The sequence below is a fragment of the Penaeus japonicus genome, unplaced genomic scaffold (assembly GCF_977035675.1).
Source record: "Penaeus japonicus unplaced genomic scaffold, GWHDUDI00000001_assembly GWHDUDI00000017, whole genome shotgun sequence".
Classification (NCBI taxonomy): domain Eukaryota; kingdom Metazoa; phylum Arthropoda; class Malacostraca; order Decapoda; family Penaeidae; genus Penaeus; species Penaeus japonicus.
The window spans coordinates 3738728-3758606 of NW_028234419.1; the positions used below are offsets into that span (position 1 = coordinate 3738728).

General features: G+C 48.6%; 1 protein-coding gene across 5 annotated transcripts in view; it reads left to right on the forward strand.

Annotated features, from left to right (window-relative positions):
• Positions 1 to 14842, forward strand: part of LOC122262573 (uncharacterized) — a 104921-nt gene extending 90079 nt beyond the window's left edge. For 2 of the 5 annotated variants that reach the window (XM_086545842.1, XM_086545844.1), the window contains exons 2-7: positions 10109 to 10937; positions 11094 to 11250; positions 11872 to 12727; positions 12894 to 13034; positions 13151 to 13276; positions 13531 to 14842. In XM_086545842.1, the coding sequence (XP_086401968.1) occupies positions 10109 to 10937; positions 11094 to 11250; positions 11872 to 12727; positions 12894 to 13034; positions 13151 to 13276; positions 13531 to 13859 (2438 nt within the window). In that variant the 3' untranslated portion in view covers positions 13860 to 14842. Of the gene's footprint in view, positions 1 to 1489; positions 2163 to 10108; positions 10938 to 11093; positions 11251 to 11871; positions 12728 to 12893; positions 13035 to 13150; positions 13277 to 13530 lie in introns of those variants that run through there. The other 3 variants (XM_043030595.2, XM_043030596.2, XM_086545843.1) reach the window with 3 other exon arrangements.
• The last annotated feature ends 5037 nt before the right edge of the window (positions 14843 to 19879 follow it).

The following is a 19879-nucleotide window of genomic DNA, read 5'->3' on the forward strand; positions in this document are numbered from 1 at the left end:
CTTTTCTTTTTTTCCTCTTGATATCATTTTAAGAATTTGATTGCTGTTGTTTTGGTTTTGTGTTTGTTTAATTTTCTAATGCTTTGTCATTGTTATTATTAGTATTGTTGTAGTTGTTATCATTATTATTATCATTATTATTACTAGTTCTGATATTATTAATAATAATGTTATTATTTTTTACGGTTCTGTATTGTAACGATGATTTTGATTTATGATGCTCATTCACCTGAATGCCTACACATATCACGCTCGCTCCGGCACCCACGTTCATTTGTTTCTAGTTACCACTTGTTTAGATATTACGCAGTCGAGGGGGAGGGGGAGGGGGAGGGGAGGGTTGGAGTCGGGGGAAGGAATGGGCAGGTGGGTGGAGCGAATTGGAGGTAGGTAGGTAGGTGGGAGGGGAGGGGTTGAGGGAAGAGGGGGGTTGGGGGAGAGGTCATCAGGTCTGTTTCCGTGTTGGTGCTGCTCGTTTGGCCCGCGAGGAGGAGTAGAAAGGAAGGAGAGAGAGAGAGAGAGAGAGAGAGAGAGAGAGAGAGAGAGAGAGAGAGAGAGAGAGAGAGAGAGAGAGAGAGAGAGAGAGAGAGAGAGAGAGAGAGAGAGAGAGAGAGATATTATTGTTCAAGGCAAGTCGAGCAACGTGGGACGCCTTTCATTCATTCGCTCATTCATCGGTAGTCGCATGCGATTGGCAGTCTTTTGGTGTGTGCAGATGGTAATGGCGGACCGAGTTAATTAGCGGATTGATTCATCGTTCGTCGCTAATGAATTAGCCTGGTAATTGTATCATTTTTTCATTATTGATAGAAAGATTATTCATTAGTGGAGGTCCGTCTATTGATTCTGCCAAGCGGCTGTTGATTGGGCTGAAAAGTTCTAGCGACGTTTAATGGGCTGAAGTGATGTTTTGGGTGGGCGGGGGAGGGGGAGGGGGGAGGGAGGGGGAAGGGGAAGATCAGCTGATCGGCGGGTGACGTTTGCCGAGGAGTGAGTACCAGGGAGAGATGGAAACGAAGTACAGGTGAAAGTGGCCCGGAGATGAGGACAGTTTTTCTGGGTGGGTAGGGTGGGAGGGGGGGGAGTGTTTGTCTCAGGACGTGCAGGTGGCCAACAGGTGGAGGAGAGTGAGGTGTTCTCGTGTAGGGTGCGACGGGCATGGGTGGGGGTGGGGCGGGCTGGGGGTTGAGCGCATACATTTGAATGAACGAGGCAGAAACGAGGAAGAAGGAGAGGGCTGGGGAGCGGGGAACGGCTTGTCTCAGGGAGAGCGGTCAGCTGACGGTGGCAGCGGACAGTGGGTGACGGGTTATGTGGGGGGGAGGGAGGGAGGGGAGGGAGGGTTCAAGCACCCCACTCCGTTCATCCGCCTTCGTCTCCACCTCCGTACCTCCGGGGTCGACGATGTCTGCGTAGGAACATGTGTGTGTATGTATGTAAATGCCTCCCCCTCCCCCCCTCCCCCTCGACTCAGGTGCTGCATGAGTCAGTCCGTTGGGCAGCGTGGTAAGCAGCGTGGCCAAGGGCCGTGTCCCTCGCTGCTCCCCGCCCCCTCGTGCCGTCTAGGCGGAGCTCTTCCCCGCTGGCAGCTGATAGTGCAAGAGCAGATGTTACGGCAGACGGTGCGCGGGGTGGAAGAGACTAGTACAGCGGCTGGCCAAGTGGAGACGTGTGTGCGTGTGTGAGTGTGTGTGTGCGTGCGAGCAGGGCCACCAAGGTCGCGCGATAGAGGCGGCGGCCGCTTACTATGAGCAGTGCAGTGTGGAGTGAGTGGCGGCGGCTGGCAGTTAGCCCAGCTCACTCATGGAGACGTGGACCGTGAGGCCGCTCGCTTGCTCGGCCGCCGTGCTGTTATCGTGGCAACCAAGCATGCCCTTCGCCCCGGAACTCATGCCTCGGGCCTTATGAAGGGTTGCGCGGGGGTGCAGTGCGGTACACAAGTGTGATATTAACGGGTAGCGTTAAGTGTTAAGTGTAGAGAACCGTCCGTTGGGGAGGGAGAAAGGCCCTATCCTGGCCTTTGTGCCTTTGTATCAAGTGTCAGCCGTTCCTACTCGAGAAAGACTCGATGGTCAAGATGGGACTTAAGGAGCTTGATTCGGGTGAGAAGAGATGGAGTCATCCGCCGAAGAAGAAGTGGATTTATAATTACCTCGCTGACGGTAAGGAACGCGACTCTCATACTCCGATACTGGCTGCGATACTCAGTGTGTGTGTGTGTGTGTGTGTGTGTGTGTGTGTGTGTGTGTGTGTGTGTGTGTGTGTGTGTGTGTGTGTCTGTGTGTCTGTGTGTCTGTGTGTCTGTGTCTGTGTCTGCGTGTGCGTGCCGATATCTTGTCTTTCTTTCTGTATTTGATCCTCTGTAAATATGCGCACCTGTCTATATAATTTTTTTTCTCTCTCCAGTGTAAGATTAAATAGAAAGAGAGAGAGAGAGAGAGAGAGAGAGAGAGAGAGAGAGAGAGAGAGAGAGAGAGAGAGAGAGAGAGAGAGAGAGAGAGAGAGAGAGAGAGAGAGAGAGAGAGAGAGAGAGCGAGAGAGCAAGCACCTCTATCTCTCTGAGGGTTCCTTGCCCAGCACTAGTACGTTCTCCCGTTGCTGCGTTCATGTAGGTCAACAATGAAGCCTGTTGTCCCCCGCCATGTGGAAATTTCTCCGTCTGTAGCCCATTGACGAGGGGGTCTCAGGCCCTTCCTCCGTCAAGATCTCCCTTTGTTTCTCTTGAAGCTTCAGAAGAGCTGTGGTGTTGCCTTACATAACAAGAGGCTGCGTGTATCGCCATGTATATGTGGTGACGTCACACGACATACACTTGGAAGAGAGAGGGTGAGGGGTGTAGGAGGAGAGAGTGGGAAGGGCTGCTAAAGGTCGTGCTGGACGTCGTACCTTAGTAACACTGGCCCAGGCCGTGTAGGAGGGAGGAGGACTTGTATCCTCCCCTCCCCTCCCCCCTCCCCCCTCCCCTTCCTCTGCTCACCAGCCTCCCTTCAATGAAAATCCTCCAGCGCCACTTGTTACGGCACACCGCCCGTCACGCCATTTCGCCGAGTCTGAGTAAAACGGTCGGTCTTCTTCCTGTGCCTTTCTGCGAGTAAGGACAGGTCGGGGCGTGACTGGGTGTGACAGCGGACTGCGGTCGGTGGGCTTGAAGTGTCATTGTGTATGTATGTGAGGCGTGTGATGCGGGGGAGGCCTTAGGGCCAAAGAGGAGGGGTGGGAGTGAGGGCGAAGAAAGGGGAGGGGAGAAGGGGGCGGGGCGGCCTGCTGTGGGTGGCATGCGATGCCCACGTCACACGAGACCTTGGTATGGCACCTCCCCAAGGTGGTGCGTCACAGCCCGATGACGCTGTGACGTATGCGCGATTCCGAATGACTCAAAGTTCACTCGGTCTGATCGCTACCGCTCGAGGTATTTAAATCCCGGTCACCGAGGAGGACCAGCGGCCTCGATTACCTCCTCGAGCCCGAAGCCGCAGCTGGCCCTGGACTCCTCGAGGCCCTCGGCGCCTGCACTCGACCGCCACTCGGGTCAGCCTCACCAACGTCTCGAAGAGATCGAGGGCGAGGGCGAGGGCGAGGGCGAGGGCCCAGGGATCGGGCGGGTGGCGAGCGGCCTACGCCACCGCCGGTGAGGGAGCGGCGGAATGTCGCTCTCTTGACCGGGGAGGGGGAGGGGGAGGGGGAGATAGAACAGGGGGTGGGGTGGACGGGATGGGGAGGAGGATGTACTGGTGAGGGGTGTGTTTGTGTGTGTGTGTGTGTGTGTGTGTGTGTGTGTGTGTGTGTGTGTGTGTGTGTGTGTGTGTGTGTGTGTGTGTGTGTGTGTGTGTGTGTGTGTGTGTGTGTGTGTGTGTGTGTGTGTGTGTGTGGTGTGTGTGTGTGTGTGTGTGTGTGTGTGTGTGTGTGTGTGTGTGTGTGTGTGTGTGTGTGTGTGTGTGTGTGTGTGTGTGTGTGTGTGTGTGTGTGTGTGTGTGTGTGTGTGTGTGTGTGTGTGTGTGTGTGTGTGTGTGTGTGTGCGTGCGTGCGTGTACGTGTGTGTGTGGGGGGGGGAGAGGAGGCATTAAGTGAGTCAATCTAGAGTGCGTGGGATGCAGGGGAAGGTGAAGGAAATGGCGATAGAGTGTGTGTGTGTTGTCATGGTAGAGAAACCAGTAAGGATGAATAAGGGAGGGTGGTGATAAACATTCTACTAGAGTGTGATCTTTTTGGGGGGTGAGGTGAACTGACAGAGAGGGAGGAAGAGAGGGGGAGGGAGGGGGAGGCGGATAAATCAGCTGATCTCGACAGGTACGGTGAGCCAGCCTCGGGATGGATGGACAGAACACCCCCCCCCCCCCCCCCCTCTCTCTCTCTCTCTCTCTCTCTCTCTCTCTCTCTCTCTCTCTCTCTCTCTCTCTCTCTCTCTCTCTCTCTCTCTCTCTCTCTCTCTCTCTCTCTCTCTCTCCTTCCTCCCTCCCTCCCTCCCTCCCTCCCTCCCTCCCTCCCTCCCTCCCTCCCTCTCCCTCCAACTCTCCCGATCGCATGCACACGCACAAACATATGTACGAACACTAACATCTTTGTCTGTCTCAGCCTTTCTTTGCTCGTTTGCTCCCGCTCAGTCTGCGTGTCATGGAACCTCCGGATCCTTAAGCTCCGTCTAGCTAATCATTTCTCGAGTTAACATTCGGCCTTTTGAGGGATAGGAAGAGGGGAAGGGGAAGGTGAAGGTAGGAGAGAGATTTCCTGGTGGGCAGCAACGGCACCCCACGTGACCTTGATGTCAGGCGAGGCGGCAGGGTCACCACCACTACCACCGCCGCCGCCGCCGCCGCCACCGCCTCGAGCAGGAGAAAGGGGAGGCGAGAGGGGTGCAGGAAGAGTAGGGGGGGGGGCGTAGGGGTCTTGGAGGTCCGGAGGTGCGGGAGGATGCGAAGGTGGGAAGGTCATGGGAGCCGTTGTGCCGCTTTTCTCTTTTGCTCTCCTGCTGAAGTCCTGATGCAGCCTCTCGCTTCACCCTCCTCTCCCTCTCCCTCCCCCTATCTCTCTCTTTCTCCTTCCCCTTCTCCTCTCTCTCTCTCTCCCTCTCCCTCTCCCTCTCTCCAAATCAAATCTCTCCCTCTCTCCCACCTGTCCCTCTCCCTCCCGCTTTCCCTTACCCCCTCCTCTCGCGTGAGATATATGCTGGTTATCCTGCTGATCAGCACGTAGCTAGTAAATAGGAAGAAATGCGAGAGGCAGGCAGCAATAAATACGAGAAAGGAGAAGGCATACAGGCAGACAAAATACGCGAATGGCTAAGGCGTATCGGCAGACAGCCAGACAAACCGAGACAGCACACGAGCGAGAAGGCAGATATGCGAGATGATAGGATGAGGGAAGGAGGGAAATGAGTGACGTAAGACAAGTAGGCGGGAAGACACCTGAGCTGGTGGCTGTGACGGCCCTCCACGTCACCTGCTCGCTGCTTGGTGCACCTGCTGCGGCTGCTTATGTCATCCACGCAACCAGCGAGCGCCTCGTGGTTGTTGGGCCTGCATGGGGAGGGAACACCAGACCTTCCGAAAGCCAAGCCCCCTTGCCTCGGCAGACTTGAAGGACTCGCCTTTGTACTTTCTGGAGTACCCGAACACCTTCAGACTCACACATCCGTAGCTTATTCAGCACGCACGCGCGCGCGCGCAAGCACACACACACACTCACTCACTCACTCACTCACACACACTGAAAACATGAATAGAATAAAAAGCTCCTGTAAAATGAAAAACGAGAGATTATATCAATCCAATAAATAAAAAGTAACCAAAATCAGAAGCTATTTCGCCATGGTGTGAATCAAGTCTTGTGGAGGCAAAGCGGGAATAAATACTGTTGGGAGAGACGTCGGTCATTCACAGGAAGAATGAAGGAAATGAAGCGATGACCTAAGAACTTTAGAATTAAAGGAAATGAGAATGAAAATGAAGCGATCAGCTAAGAACCGAAGGCAATGCAAATGGAGAATGGAATGATCTCCAGAAAACTGAAGAAAAGGAAGGTAGGGTGGGTGATGCACAGATCGCCAAGGAATACAGTGAAAAGGGAGTGGAGCTCATGGTAGGAGAGGAACTATTAAACGCACAGTTAAAGGAAGTCTTGTGTAAAGGAGGGATTTGAGTCGATTTGAAGGGAAATGGATTTCGCGCTTTTTGGAAGGACCATATTTGAACAACTTGAAAAATCAGCAAGATGTGAAATGGCTGGAAGGTGATATATGTTGGAGTATTTTTTTTTTTTTCAAAATAAATGAACACTACACGTCCATTTATTATTATTTTTTGTGCACGGCAATTTTTAAAGAAACTATAAAAGGGGGAAGTTATGAGAATGGAATACAGAAAAAAATGAAATACAGGTCATTTACAAGACGGTGGTGAAAAATCAGAACTTATTCCCAGAATACGAGAAGGAATGAAGTGGCCGAAGGCTATCGGAGGAGCCGTCCTTTTGAGGTACAAATTATTAACACAAAAAGAAAAGGCTTTGACAGCCACAGTTGCAATTAACAAAAAGAAATTGCAGGATGACAAAAGCTTGTCTTTGTGATTATAGTAGAATGCTGTTCATGGGTACTCCAGATTCTAGGTTTTAGTCATTGGGCCCAGTTACACAAGTAAAATGAAATAGAAGGGATTATTCATTGTCTTCCGGTGAGTACGTGTTTGATAAACTCTAAAAAGGAATAGCAACCAACAATTGGAATTTCTCCCGAGATAATTACGACAATGGAGAAGCAAAATATGAATATATACGAAAGATTTCTTGTAGTTTTTATTGCGCAGGTAAAGAGGGTGTCTATATCGTGATTGAAAGTGAATGCGATTTTTGTTTCCTTCACTTTTAAAAGCTGAGTGCGGTGGGCCTAAGTATCTGTAAAGTTGTAGACAGCGGTCGTATTTAGCCCGTCCAAGGTCGCCAAGTGGGCTGCCAGGCCCTTGCTGGTTCCCTCGGTCAAGTGACACGGTCGGCCATCATTCGCCAGCTAGCAAACACGATTTGCATGAAGGCAGCAGGAGTAGTCTAGAATGCTGGGCAAAGGCACTGACTAAGGGTAGGGCTTTGCAATGTTGGGACACGCTCAGTTTGCGGAACCAGGTGTTTCCGCGGCCGGTGGATGAAAGTAGTTGGTGAGGTGGCTAGGTGGTTAGGTGGCTGGTAGCCTGACTAGACTGCCGGCCTGCGTGCGAGCTCGTCTGGTTTCATGGCTGGAGGTCTCGAGGAATGGTGTTGTTCCCCGCTGGAGAGACGCTTCTGATCTGTAGGCCAAAGAGATAAGAATGCAGCTCCTCCATTGTCAGAAGTATCTTGTCACTTCTACGTGCGGACATCGGGTGGATGATATTTTTCATCTGGTCAGTGGCTCGGCTGGAGTGAACTCGGAGGCCGAATGGCGTGTCTGGCTGGAGAAGATAAGGGACGTGCAGGTGCCTGGCTCAACGTGTAACTGATATACGACATATTATATACATCGTTACGCACTGTGGTGTGGAAGGGGAGGGAAGGGGGGAGAGGAGAGACGGAGAAATGCTAGAGGATACCAGCTCAGAATTTGAGGTCGAGATTGTGATTCCCCCCCCCCCCCATCACCCCCTCTCTCTCTCTCTCTCTCTCTCTCTCTCTCTCTCTCTCTATCTACTAGAACGCAGTTCCACCCGTGTCATGCGATCTCCCCTTACCCTTTCTCTCACTTCCTCTTAGCTGCCCCCTTTGCCTTTCCTTATCCATAGTGACCTCTTGAACATACACCCAACATAGAGTCGGATGGTAACTCAACCCCCTTACCCCTAGCCTCTCTTTCCACCGAGTGTTAGTGTCGTGTGGGGGGAAGGTAGGGGGAGAGGGGAGGGAGCTCACGTGATAGAGCTTCACGTGTAGAGGGAGGTATGGTGGCGGTGCTGTTGGCTCGCTCAGCTGACCAGACGGGCTGTGGGATGGTGGCTTAGGAGGGGTGTGAGGAGGGTGTGTGGAGACGGGGGAGAGGGGAGAGGGGGGCTAGTGGTATGCTGGCTCTGGCGGTAAGGTGTCAAGTGTTCGCTTAGTGCGCGTTTTTTTTGTGTGTGTGTGTTTATCGGTGATTAGGTAGAAACATAAAGTCTGTTGAACGTGATTGCCAGTTTTGATTGGAAAATCTCTCTCCCTCTCCCTCTCTCTCTCTCTCTCTCTCTCTCTCTCTCTCTCTCTCTCTCTCTCTCTCTCTCTCTCTCTCTCTCTCTCTCTCTCTCTCTCTCTCTCTCTTCCTCTCCTCTCCTCTCCTCTCCTCTCCTCTCCTCTCCTCTCCTCTCCTCTCCTCTCCTCTCCTCTCCTCTCCTCTCTTCCTCTCCTCTCTCTCTCTCTCTCTCTCTTCCTCTCCTCTCCTCTCCTCTCCTCTCCTCTCCTCTCCTCCCCTCCCCTCCTCCTTCGCTCCCTGCCCCTCCCCTCCTCCTTCGCTCCCTGCCTCTCCCTCTCCTTTTCCCCAGTTTCTTAATGTACATCCACGTCTCGCCGCGTACGTGTATGTATAATCTTGCAAGCCAGTGTAACAGAACTACCAATGACCCTCATCCGTGTGTGAGTGTTGGCATTTGGGCGAGCACGGAATTTCCTCTCTCCGGCCACGTCCTACTGTCCTGAGGCCTATCCTTATGGGAAAGAGACCGAGAATCATGCCTCGAATGGGCCTAGCATGAAATGTGCGGCCAAGGGGGGAGGAATGTAGTAAAGTGAGCGTAGTGTCGGTTGCGGTGGCATCATGAGCGCCTGGCTGGTGCACTTGTCCGGCTGCCAGATACGATATTGGCAACAGCTCGGTGTTGCCTTTTCGTACCCTGAATCGACTGCTGCCGTATACTTTCTCTTCGCTAATTTTATTATAAATCGTCGCAGCGATTGTATTAGTGGATGCGGTTATGGCATATATTTGCTTCAAGGAGTGATGAAGGTATGCGGGAGGAAAGTATCTCAGGAATTATAAATAGTTGATAATATTTGCGAGATGACGCACCCACACATTCTATTCAGTAGGAAATCCTGCAGCTGATGGAGCGACTCAAAATCACGACAGACTCTGATCGTCGGCCTAAGAGCGCGTGGAACCGAAAGAGAGAAAGCTGAAGACAGGTCGTCAGGTACCTCTAGTGTTTTAAATGTGGGCCGCATATGGCAGCAGCCACGTGTGCCTGTTACGTAAACAAGTGGTGCTGCCACCACGTGCGCGCGCAGAGCTCCGCCCACTCGCTCCCTCCACACGTGGGATCCCCTCCCCCCTCCCTCAAACACTCTCCCTCTCCCTTCCCCTCCCCGGACACTCCCTCCTTCGCCCCAGGCTCCTCCCCTGCTAGCACGGCGGAGGTCACACGTTCTTGTAGCATATCCAAGTAGTGTGTGGGCTGGGGAGGGGGAGGGGGGTCTAGCTGGGAGGATAGCCAGCTTGACAGGCTCCAAGACCCAGCTGAGGTAGAGAACCCCCCCCCCCCCTCTTGCCCCGCCTCCCAAGGAATGAGGTGCAAGGCTAGAGGTCCTCGCCACCTGACTTGTTGTGCAGGAGAGGGGGGGGGGGCTGAGGAGATGAGGTGAGGGAGGGAGGAGGAGGAGGGCAGAGGAGATGAGGTGAGGGCGGGAGGGAGGAAGAGAGGGAGTCCGGCGACTGTCCTTGAGACAGTGCGTGGGGACGCTGCCTGCTCGTAACGGTATCAGAGGAACTTCAGCTTCGCCGTCACAGCTGGCAGAACGCTTCGGACCCTAGTGTGCGTGCGGAGGAACGCACGCACACACGCTTACAGAATTATGCACGCATACGAGCTCGTTTCCACGTGCTCACACACAAACACCTGTATCAAATTACGCGCAAGAGGACGGGTTTGTGTTGTATTTATTATCCGGTAGATGGAGATGTTTCGTACGCGGCAGTATTCTTAATATGTTCATGTTTATTACGGTAGAATCCTATCTCTCATACACCTATCTATTTATCTATACATCTCTCTCTCTCATGTATATGTATGTATATGTTTATGTACAAATGGGTAGAGGAGGTTGAGGGATTATACTGGAGCATTAAACTGCTCTGTGAGTGAGTGAGATCCTTTTGTTAACTGGAGTGGTGTCGTTGCAGATGAGGAGACGAGCGAGGAGGCGGTGGCAGATGGCGGAGTGAAGCGCGAGGTGCTGTACCGGCGGGCGGGCGAGCCCTTCACACGGTCCGTGGGCGTAAGCACCGGGGGCAGCCACCCTCGCCACCAGCACCAGCCACAGAACGCTCCTGCTGGTGTGGCCCCTGTGTCGCCGCCGCCCACACCTCGCACCGCCCCCTCCAGTCCAGCCCACGCCCGCGACGACCTCGCCCACCAGCGCCGGATTCATACTCTGACGCCGCCGAGCGCAGGGGTCGTGGGCGGGGGCGTGAGGACCTCGCTGGGCATCGTAGGCATCAGTGTGGGCGGGGGGCAGCACCAGCAACAGCAGCATCAGCATCATCATCAGCACCTTCAGCATCACCAGCAGGCGCAGCAGCATCAACCGCCGCCGCCGCCGCCGCAGCAGCAGCAGCATCAGGCGCAGCAGCATCAACATCCCCACCAGAACCAGAACCAGCACCCGCAGTCGTCCCCCCGGGCGTCGCTTTCGTACCCTGGTTCGCCGGCCGCGTCCCCGCCCCACGCCGTCAGCGGCCGCACCAGCGCCGCCTCGCCCCTGGGCCTGGTGAGCGCCTTCCGGCAGGACTCGTCGTCGCCGCCCACGTCCACCAGCTCCTCCTCCGACGCCGGCGCGGCTCCTCGGCCCCACAACGACGCCCTCCATCCCCACCTGACCAACGGCGTGAGTCGGCCCAACGGCCTGGCCAAGGCCCTCTCGCTCTCCCCGCCCTCACACAGCACCTTCCAGCACCACGGCCTCTACGCCGCCGAGGACAACCTCTACAAGGACGACAAGAAACGCTCAGGGTAGGTCTCCCCAACCCGTGTCGGAGGCGTCCTTCCCCGCCATTGCAGTTTAGTGGCATGGCGAGCAATGTAGCAATCTTTGACTTTTTCTGAAATAGGTTATGAGTGATTTAGTCTGTCTTTAGGTGAACTGACTTGAATTCCCCGCTGTTGCAGGAGCACCCCATCCCGCGAGGTGCACAACAAACTGGAGAAGAATAGGCGAGCTCATCTCAAGGAATGCTTCGAGACCCTGCGACGCCAGTTGCCCTCAATGGATGACAAAAAGATCTCGAACCAGACCATACTGAAGGCTGCTCATCGGTACATCCAGGTACGTTGTGGAAAGGTGGTGTGGCTCCTTGGATGTACCGGGAATTGTATGCTAAATGAGGCCTCGCTTCGGCCTACGACCACTCCGGGCACGGGGGTATTCAGTCGCGGCGGGAAGGGCTGTCGCTCTGGTACCGCGGGTGCATGCGGCAACGGTGAAACGAGACGGTGGTGTAGGTCATGGTGTCCCGAAAACGACTTCGTCACGTTACTACGGGAACGCTTAGCCACCTTGTGATGCAAGGTGGTGACGTCATGCTGGTATTGATTTGACCTAAGTTGTCCGCTGTCGACACCTGCTCTCTCGCCACCTCGCTAAGAGAGGAGAGGAGAGGGGAGGGGGTAGGGGAGGGGAAAGGAGGGGAGGAAAGGGGAAGGGGGAATGAGAGGGGGAGGGGAAGAGGAAGGGGAAGGGGTTGTGACGAAGCAAGAGGTTAATGACCTCGATCGCGTTGCCACCGGTGACACACTTAGTGGAGTTACACTTAGACATAAATGCTGTTTTTGCCTCATGTTGATGATTTTTATAAACAGAGAGATCAGTCACCGTATCAAAATTTGGTTATCTCGGATACTTATAATGTAATTCAATGTTATCACTTCTGACTTGGATGGTTTTCAGAATTTGAAAAGAAAGGAACGGGAGTATGAGCACGAGATGGAGCGTCTTGCGCGGGAGAAGATTGCTCATCAACAGAACCTGGCGACTCTGAAGAAAGAGTTGTCGGCTCGCTGGGACCACATTGACTTCAGCACCCTCCTGCCTGACGCAGCGTCCCTGGACCAGCACCGCGACAAGGAGACCAAGTCCACAACCACCGCCTCCGAGCAGCCGGACCTGGACGACGAGGCCGCGAGGGATGCAGGCACGCAGGCCTCGCCGAGCACCTCCAGCGACCCTCCCTCCTCACTCTCCCCGCGTCTGCACATTAACCAATCTCAGGGGACTCCAAGCTTTACAACCATTGAAACCACAAACATAAATGGCCTCGGTGCTGCTGGTCCCAGAGATAACTTCGCAGATCCCAACCAGCCGCTGAACCTGTCAACCAGTATGGTTGATTCTGCCAGAGCCTCTCCCCGGGGCCAACAGGCGGTGAGCCAGGCGAGGTCCCCTCTCCACAATGGCGAGTGGGGCGCCCGCCAGGCATCCCCGCATTACGGCCAAGCCCATTACGATGCCACCACCAGTACCCAGGAGGAGGTGTGGGTGACACACGCCGTTACCACCATGACGCCCACAGTCACACGAGATACCGTCACCACCGCACATAGCGAACACCTTCCCATCATAGGTAACACTGGGATCCACCTGCCTGCACAGCTGGTTGCAGGTGGAATGCAGCTGAATGGTGCTCCGGGGGGACTACTAGGTCAGACAGCCATCCAGGTCATCACTCCAGAAGGCTACAAATTGTTACCTGCTGACCACGCGCCCAATGGCTCTAAACCCCTCACTATCACTCTGGCGCACCCTGGTAAGTCCGTTTCACAGCAGGGTTGAGTATAGTTTGCATGTATGGGTTCGTGGTCAGCAATGTGTGGATTCATCAGTTACCCTCTATTCTTAATATACAGTTAAGTTTAAGAATAAGACAAATCAAGCCGTCTACTTATCCTAAAATCATACAAATCTGATTGCAGCAGAAGGCTTGGATAGGACAGATAATGCAGAGGAGGTCAAAACAAGTGCAGGCCCCATGATGGTGGCCCTGAACAAGAATGGCGTGTCTGCCCTTCACCTGGCTGTCCCAACTACAGCCCGGTCACTCAGTCAGTCTCAAGGTAAGCTCTTGATTTCATACCTCTACGTCTTGAGGAAGTCAGTCATTGGCAAGGTAAAATTTATTCATTGAAAAAGTGTACCTTGCATATTGTAAAATGGTCCTCCTCTCTCCCAGGTACTAACGGAACAGTAACAACCGTGCCACTGAATCTGAGTGTGGGAGGAACAGCAACGGTGAAGGTTAGCCAGGCAGCCACATCCTCTCTTATACCATCTTATCTCCCAATTACTCATGCCAATGGTAAGTTTACAGAAGAAAGGCACTCGATTAATATTTGATTAGATTAATTTTGTAAGAGTAACTAAAGACTCATGCAGAGTGATTCTTTGCTGTGTGGATATGTTTAGCAGCCATTCCTCTTCGTAGAAACTGGTTTACGGAATATTGTGAACTTTATCAAATAATGTAAAATGAGATGTGTATCTATAATAACATAGAATTCCATTTTATGTGAATTTCTTCAGATTATTAAATATATCGCCACCACTTTGCAGGTATCACGCAGTTGGTGTCTGGTCTCGGTAGCAACATGGGAACATTGGTGTCTGGGATAGGTACACCTCTAGTTGCACCACTGGTTGTCTCACAGCCTCAGCGTGCTGTGGTACCATGCAATGTCACAACTGTGGGAACCAAGGGCTTAAAAGCAACTGCAGTAGGAGGAAATGCAACGAGCGTACCGCTAGTACCAGCACAGTATGCCACCTCTCTGACAGGAGGTGCTCTGGGCGGACTAGTGAAGCCCGTTGTCGTTGTGTCTGCACCAGCGGCAGTAGCAGGAATGATGGCTGGGGCTCACACTGTAGCCTCTGGCAAGCCCTGATGTGCACCAAGTGGAGACAATCCCAGGAGAGTACAAGCCATACCTCAGCTGTGGGCCACACGCGAGGCAGCCAGTCTCTACTCTAGCTCACATTCACACCCACTCATTGTTCATCATCATTAATTGTTATCATGAGAAACTAGTACATATTTTCATGTTTATTTTTATGTGAGATCTAACTTGTCATTGTGGCAAGTTTATCTGTGTACATTTTCATTACCAGTGATGTCTAAGATCATAAGGATATCTGAACTAGTTATTCTTAATTTTTAAAAATTTTATTAGGAAATTATTTTATAAGGTGGCCAGCCTAGAATCTAGGTTGGACCAGGAATTGTGTGGTATTGAAGGTGACTTATGGCCAGAACTGATTCCCAGATCTGGCCAGGCCACCAAACTGTGATAGTGGTTCATCTAGAGACCCTTTTTCTTTGAGGGTTTCTAGATAGGACTCCATTATGCTAGTGTACGCTCACTGCTCAACATGGCACGAGCTGCCATATATGTGTTGCGATCACTGGTGTATATAGCATCACCCACCTGGTTGTTGGTGTTATTGTTATCTACCCTTGTTGTACTATCTTGAATATGTAATGTGTATGTATGCCTTTTTGACCAAATGATCCTTTTAAAGGTGACTAAATGTTACTGTGGCTCCCCCTGTTGCTCTGCATACAAAGTATTGTAGAGTGTTTTGATTGCTGACAGTGATGACACCCCACTCAGGGTGACGCCGTTTCCCCCTTCCTCAGACCTGCCGCCCACCTTACACCAAATGCCCCAAGTGTACAAATTCATCTGGTATTCAGTTGTTACATAAGAGTGTATTGGCTGCGGCATACTGTACCATGTGTTTTGTGTCACTCTGGGCGGCAGTACTGTGCCAGATCTCAGGGTTGACGGGGGTCTTGGCCCCTGCTCACCTCAGTGCAAACAAGCCATACCCAAACCCTCTTAATTGATAGTAAAATGTTTCAAATGTCTTTCACGTTTTTCATAATCCTTTTAAAATTATGATCTTCTGAAGAACGAGAGAGATGTCCATTGTATATATGCTTTGGAAGTGAATGGAAGTAAACAGTTAGAAAAATGTTAAGACTATCTCAAGTGATTCTTGAAATTTTCAGTTGCACTATTTACAGCCTATATCATAACACAAACAAATTCTTCTATACAATATTTAAATCATAAAGAAGAGGAAGTAATATACCTTTAACGTAATTGATAATATAACAAGTGTGATTAGATACTGTTTTGGATAACAAAACAAATAATTTTATAATAGGAAATGATAGTGTGATGTAATTCTGAAGATAATATAAACTGAACAATCATAAATTAGATTAAGAATGGTGGCAAAATTGTTTATATTACTTTGGTTCGAAATATCAGCACAGTAAAAAAAATGATTACAGATACTTTATCATTTATGTGGCAACATTGAAATGTTCCCAAAACAAACAGGGCAATTTTGTAACCAGCAACAATTGTAATTTCTTATTTCTATAATTTATATAAATAAATCAATAATATATATATATATATATATATATATATATATATATATAAAATTTGTATATCAAGTCTAACACACTAAAAAGGTCATAATCCAATTATTGCTAAGGAAAAGAAGAGAAATCCAGACCTTAAGAAAAGACATTTTGAATGCAAAAAGAATTGAAAAAAAAATAAAGATAACCAACAAGGGAGCAAAGGATAATGGAAAGTGAATGAGAGAGAGAGAGAGAGAGAATGAGTCAGCAAATGAGCAGGTGCAGAAATGTGTACCTGCAATAAGATGTGATGTGATGTATTAGAAAAGTAACCAGAGACATTTGTGATTGCTATGCTTGTGTTCTGTTTACATCATTACAAAACCTCACCATTCACTCACTATGCCCAATAGTACCAAAGAACCACCAAATATGATACAGGCAATGGGTTTACATTCTGATAAAATAACTGATTGAAAAGAGCATACAACTAGACTCAGCCATTGTTTAACCCTCTCTGGACGGGTGGTACACTACGGTACCGCGCATTCTAGGCCCGTTCGCTGGGTGATGCCATACGGCGTCGTTTATTTAACTGATTTAGGCCTATGCGTTCGAGATCCCGGCATTGTAACATGCAAGGCTGGAATGCCCCCGTCGTGAGTGGGTTAATCCATAAGCATATCAGCCAATCTTAAATCATTTGTCCAGATACTAGCTTTGACCTCGTACATTACTTTGTCAGCAACCAATGCCTTCACTAACGTATGAACATTCCCATCCAGAGGCCCCAGGTCAATGGGATTGAGCAGAACATCTACTTTCACAAGTGAATTAAGAGCAAGGCAGTTCTTGTGAAACAAGTATAACTATAAGGTTGCACTATTTATTATAGACTTGCCCAAGGAGGCTGTATGTAAACAAAACCAAATAACATAGTAGTGGTATTTCATCACACAATGCCAAATCAGTCTGAGAAAAAATATAACTAATCCATGAATACCTTTGTGTACTTATCCAATTAGAAGTTCGGTGAAATACCTCATTTGACAAATCCTACTTTATAGACCAAGTGAATACTGGTGGACACAAACCAAAACCAGACTTTGGTAACTATGATGAACATTAAGATGATGGCTCCATAATTCTATAGCTATGACAAAACACAATAAATTCCATAAATGTGCAAATAGACAACAGCATTCACTTGCATCATATATTTGTTTTTCAACTGTCTTTGCTATGAAAGTAACATTTTTTTCTGCATAATCACTTTCCATGATCTAGGAATGACTAAATACTGTTCTGCATTGTAGATTTTAACAAAAGTTCAAGAAACAGTAACTCAATTTATTGTTTTGCGAATAAAAGTACCCTACTAATGAGTTATCAGAAATCCATGATGCAGATATAAGCTTCCATTAATGAGTACAAGACCTGGCAAAAAGTCAAATTTCCATCCGTTCATCTTAGCCTGTTGATTCTTTACTTCATTATGAGTAATAACTCTATTTGGTGACAGATAATGCCAATTGCAATTATAATTACTATGATTGGCATATTTGTCAAAATGGGCTTGATTTCAATTCCTAAAGGAGATGGCACCACTGTCTCCTAGCACTAGAAGTAAGAAAATCTTGCAGGGCACCCATCCAGTCTCTACCAAAAACTATCTTCAGAAAGCAATGACACAGCAAGATGCTGACCTCCGGCTCTAAAGTACCAGCGATGCAGGAAGTGCAGGCAGAATGAGAAAAGGAATGTGATTTAGACCATGTGCAGTATCTGCAATTTGCCTGTGCTTTCTGCTGTGGCACTCGCAGTTGTAAGCACAGGTCTACTTCCTCTTCAACATTTCTTTGATTTATTTTCATGTGACAATACAAAAAAAGAAAGTTACTTTTTGTAATACTACACTTTTAGTCTATACCAACACTGACAAATGCTGAGATGGCACATATGCCTCAAAATAAAAATATGATCATAATTGGGCTCTAGCATTGAAATGAGTGAATGAAGAGTGCAAAAGTCATGATACATTGTGTGAAGCTTCCTTACTCTGAAATAAAACTCATCTGGGGTGCCTTGCTAGTGGCCCCTAGTCAAGCCAATCTAGTTAAGTTTTAAGAGTAGAATAGGTCCACCTTATACCCCCAGCAACTCAACTTGAGAGATCAATGGAGTTTATCTGTCAGTGTTATAGCAGTCTTCAAAGTTTTCATAGACCCCTTCAATCCATCAACCTCAGAGAGGACAGTAAGGACTTTCCAAAGATTTCTATCAGAAATTGAATAATAAAAGCGAACATTTGGTTCTCCAACCACAATCTGCTAAATCAGGAATGATATTCTGAAATTATTTTTAAAATACTGTGCCAAACTGTCAAACTACACAGCATCTAGACAGATAAACATAAATGATATTTAAGGATATAAAAGCTTTCTAAACAGATAGGTAGGCTTTTTCTTCAAAGCCATGTGAGAGGAAGGGAAGAAAGGATGGAAGGAAGGAGGGATAGAGAGGAGACTAAGAAGGGTAAGAGATAGGATGGGGGATGGTGAGGGTTAGGGAGTGGCACAGATTGTGAATGAGAAACAGAGAGAGGGGAAGAGGAGAGAGAAAGATAAATAGTACTGATAACTCCATCATGGCAAGATAATTCTTTCATGAAATATGGCAATCACGCAATATTTAGTGAAGGCACTGTTCTGAAGCCACAAACTCTTCTGCTCTCTTGAAACATAACTTCAAATAAATCAAACAGCTTCAAAATAACATGTAATTACCTGTATTTTGTCTCCTTTAATAACTTTCATGTTGCAAGTAGTACAAATTCTTTTACTATGGAATAAATTTTGCAAACCATAATGTCAATAGTATTGTTTATGCACCTTTCCATCAACTGGTGATGACTAGATATTCATGAAGAGGCTGTTTAAATGAGTGTGCAAGAAGACTCTTTTCTTGACTTCCTGATGGGGACATTACATTAGTTTATAAATAATGCTGACCTCAGGAAATTCTCATCATGAACTGCATATCCCCTATGGAATTACATTCAGGGTCACACACTTATCCTCATCATAGGTTATAAAATGTAAATCTTTCTAAATGAGCTATCATTCTGGTTGAGGTCTGGTATCATTACATACATTTTATTCTTGTATGTTTAAGCCTGATCAAAATAATCTATAATAACACTTATAAAGCTGCACATATCGTAACAAAAGCAGCAAAATTAAAATTTGGAAGTAAAAATCTTGCTCAGTATTGGTGGTGCTATTAACCTATTGCTGATGGGGACATGTTGATGCCATGAACATTTCTGATCATATACAAGGCACACAAGGTGCCATTGCCAGTTTGGCTGTTTTGCCAAGTGGCACTATAAGTGATTTTTTTTTTTCTTTGTTACAATAAATAAAATGGTTTGTCAAACTTTGTACTTCTTCCATTGTGATGTTACACCGAGTGTAAAGCCTATATTCCTCCTTTAACCCATCCCCGACGGGGGAATTCTAGCCTTGAATGTCCAAATGCCGGGGCGTTCGAATTATTAGGCCTAAATCAATTGAATGGCTGGCACAATACTGTGCCGCCCGGCCACTGGGCTTTTAAATGCGCGGTACACATGCTGTACCACCCGTCCTGTGTGGGTTAAGGAGACTAAAAGACTAAACTAAAGTAATTATTAGCTTACACAATGCTATAGCCATACCAGTGCTCGCTGTAAGTCTTACTGCATTGCAAAACAAAAGAAAGTACAGATGAATTTCAGTACTCTAATGTCTACTCGAGCAAGAATCGGGCAGAGAAATGGTTTGCGGGCTAAGCTTGATTCTTCCTTGTTCCATCAAACCTACCAGATGGCAGCACCATGTCAATTACATGGGCCCATCCGCAATGGGATGAATGAATAGTAATCTCAAGTTAAATATACACACATTCACACACTCCCCTTTCTCATTCTCCCTCCCCTCCTCCACAGACACACATACACACATGCACAAACACACTGACAGCCAGACAGACACTTTATCAGTCTCTGTCTGTATGTCTCTCTTGCTTTCTCACTCTCTTTCTATCACTCTCTCTCTCTCTCTCTCTCTATCACTCACTCACTCTCTCTATTACACACAAACACACTCGGACTCGGACTCACTCTCACTCACTCCCTCTGTTCTTTATTGTCCTAAAAAAATCAAATAATATTCCTTATCCTGTTTGTCCACCACAATTGCTGTAAGTGCTTCTATTATGATATTGTATCCTTTCATATCTATATAAAATTAGCTTTGCACTAAAATTTTTAATAAATCAGCTATTTTGAAAGCTATTGTCTTTTCATCTCAGAACAACAAACCTCTCAAATAGTTTTTTTTAAAACAAGGGCTCCACAAGGGCTTAGTTACCAAGTCAACTAGCAGTCTTACCTGACTTCACTACTTACTCCATTCATAATAACATTATGAATTCAATAATAATCGCATTGGTAAAGGTATTGTTAGTAGAAACAAACATTTTCTC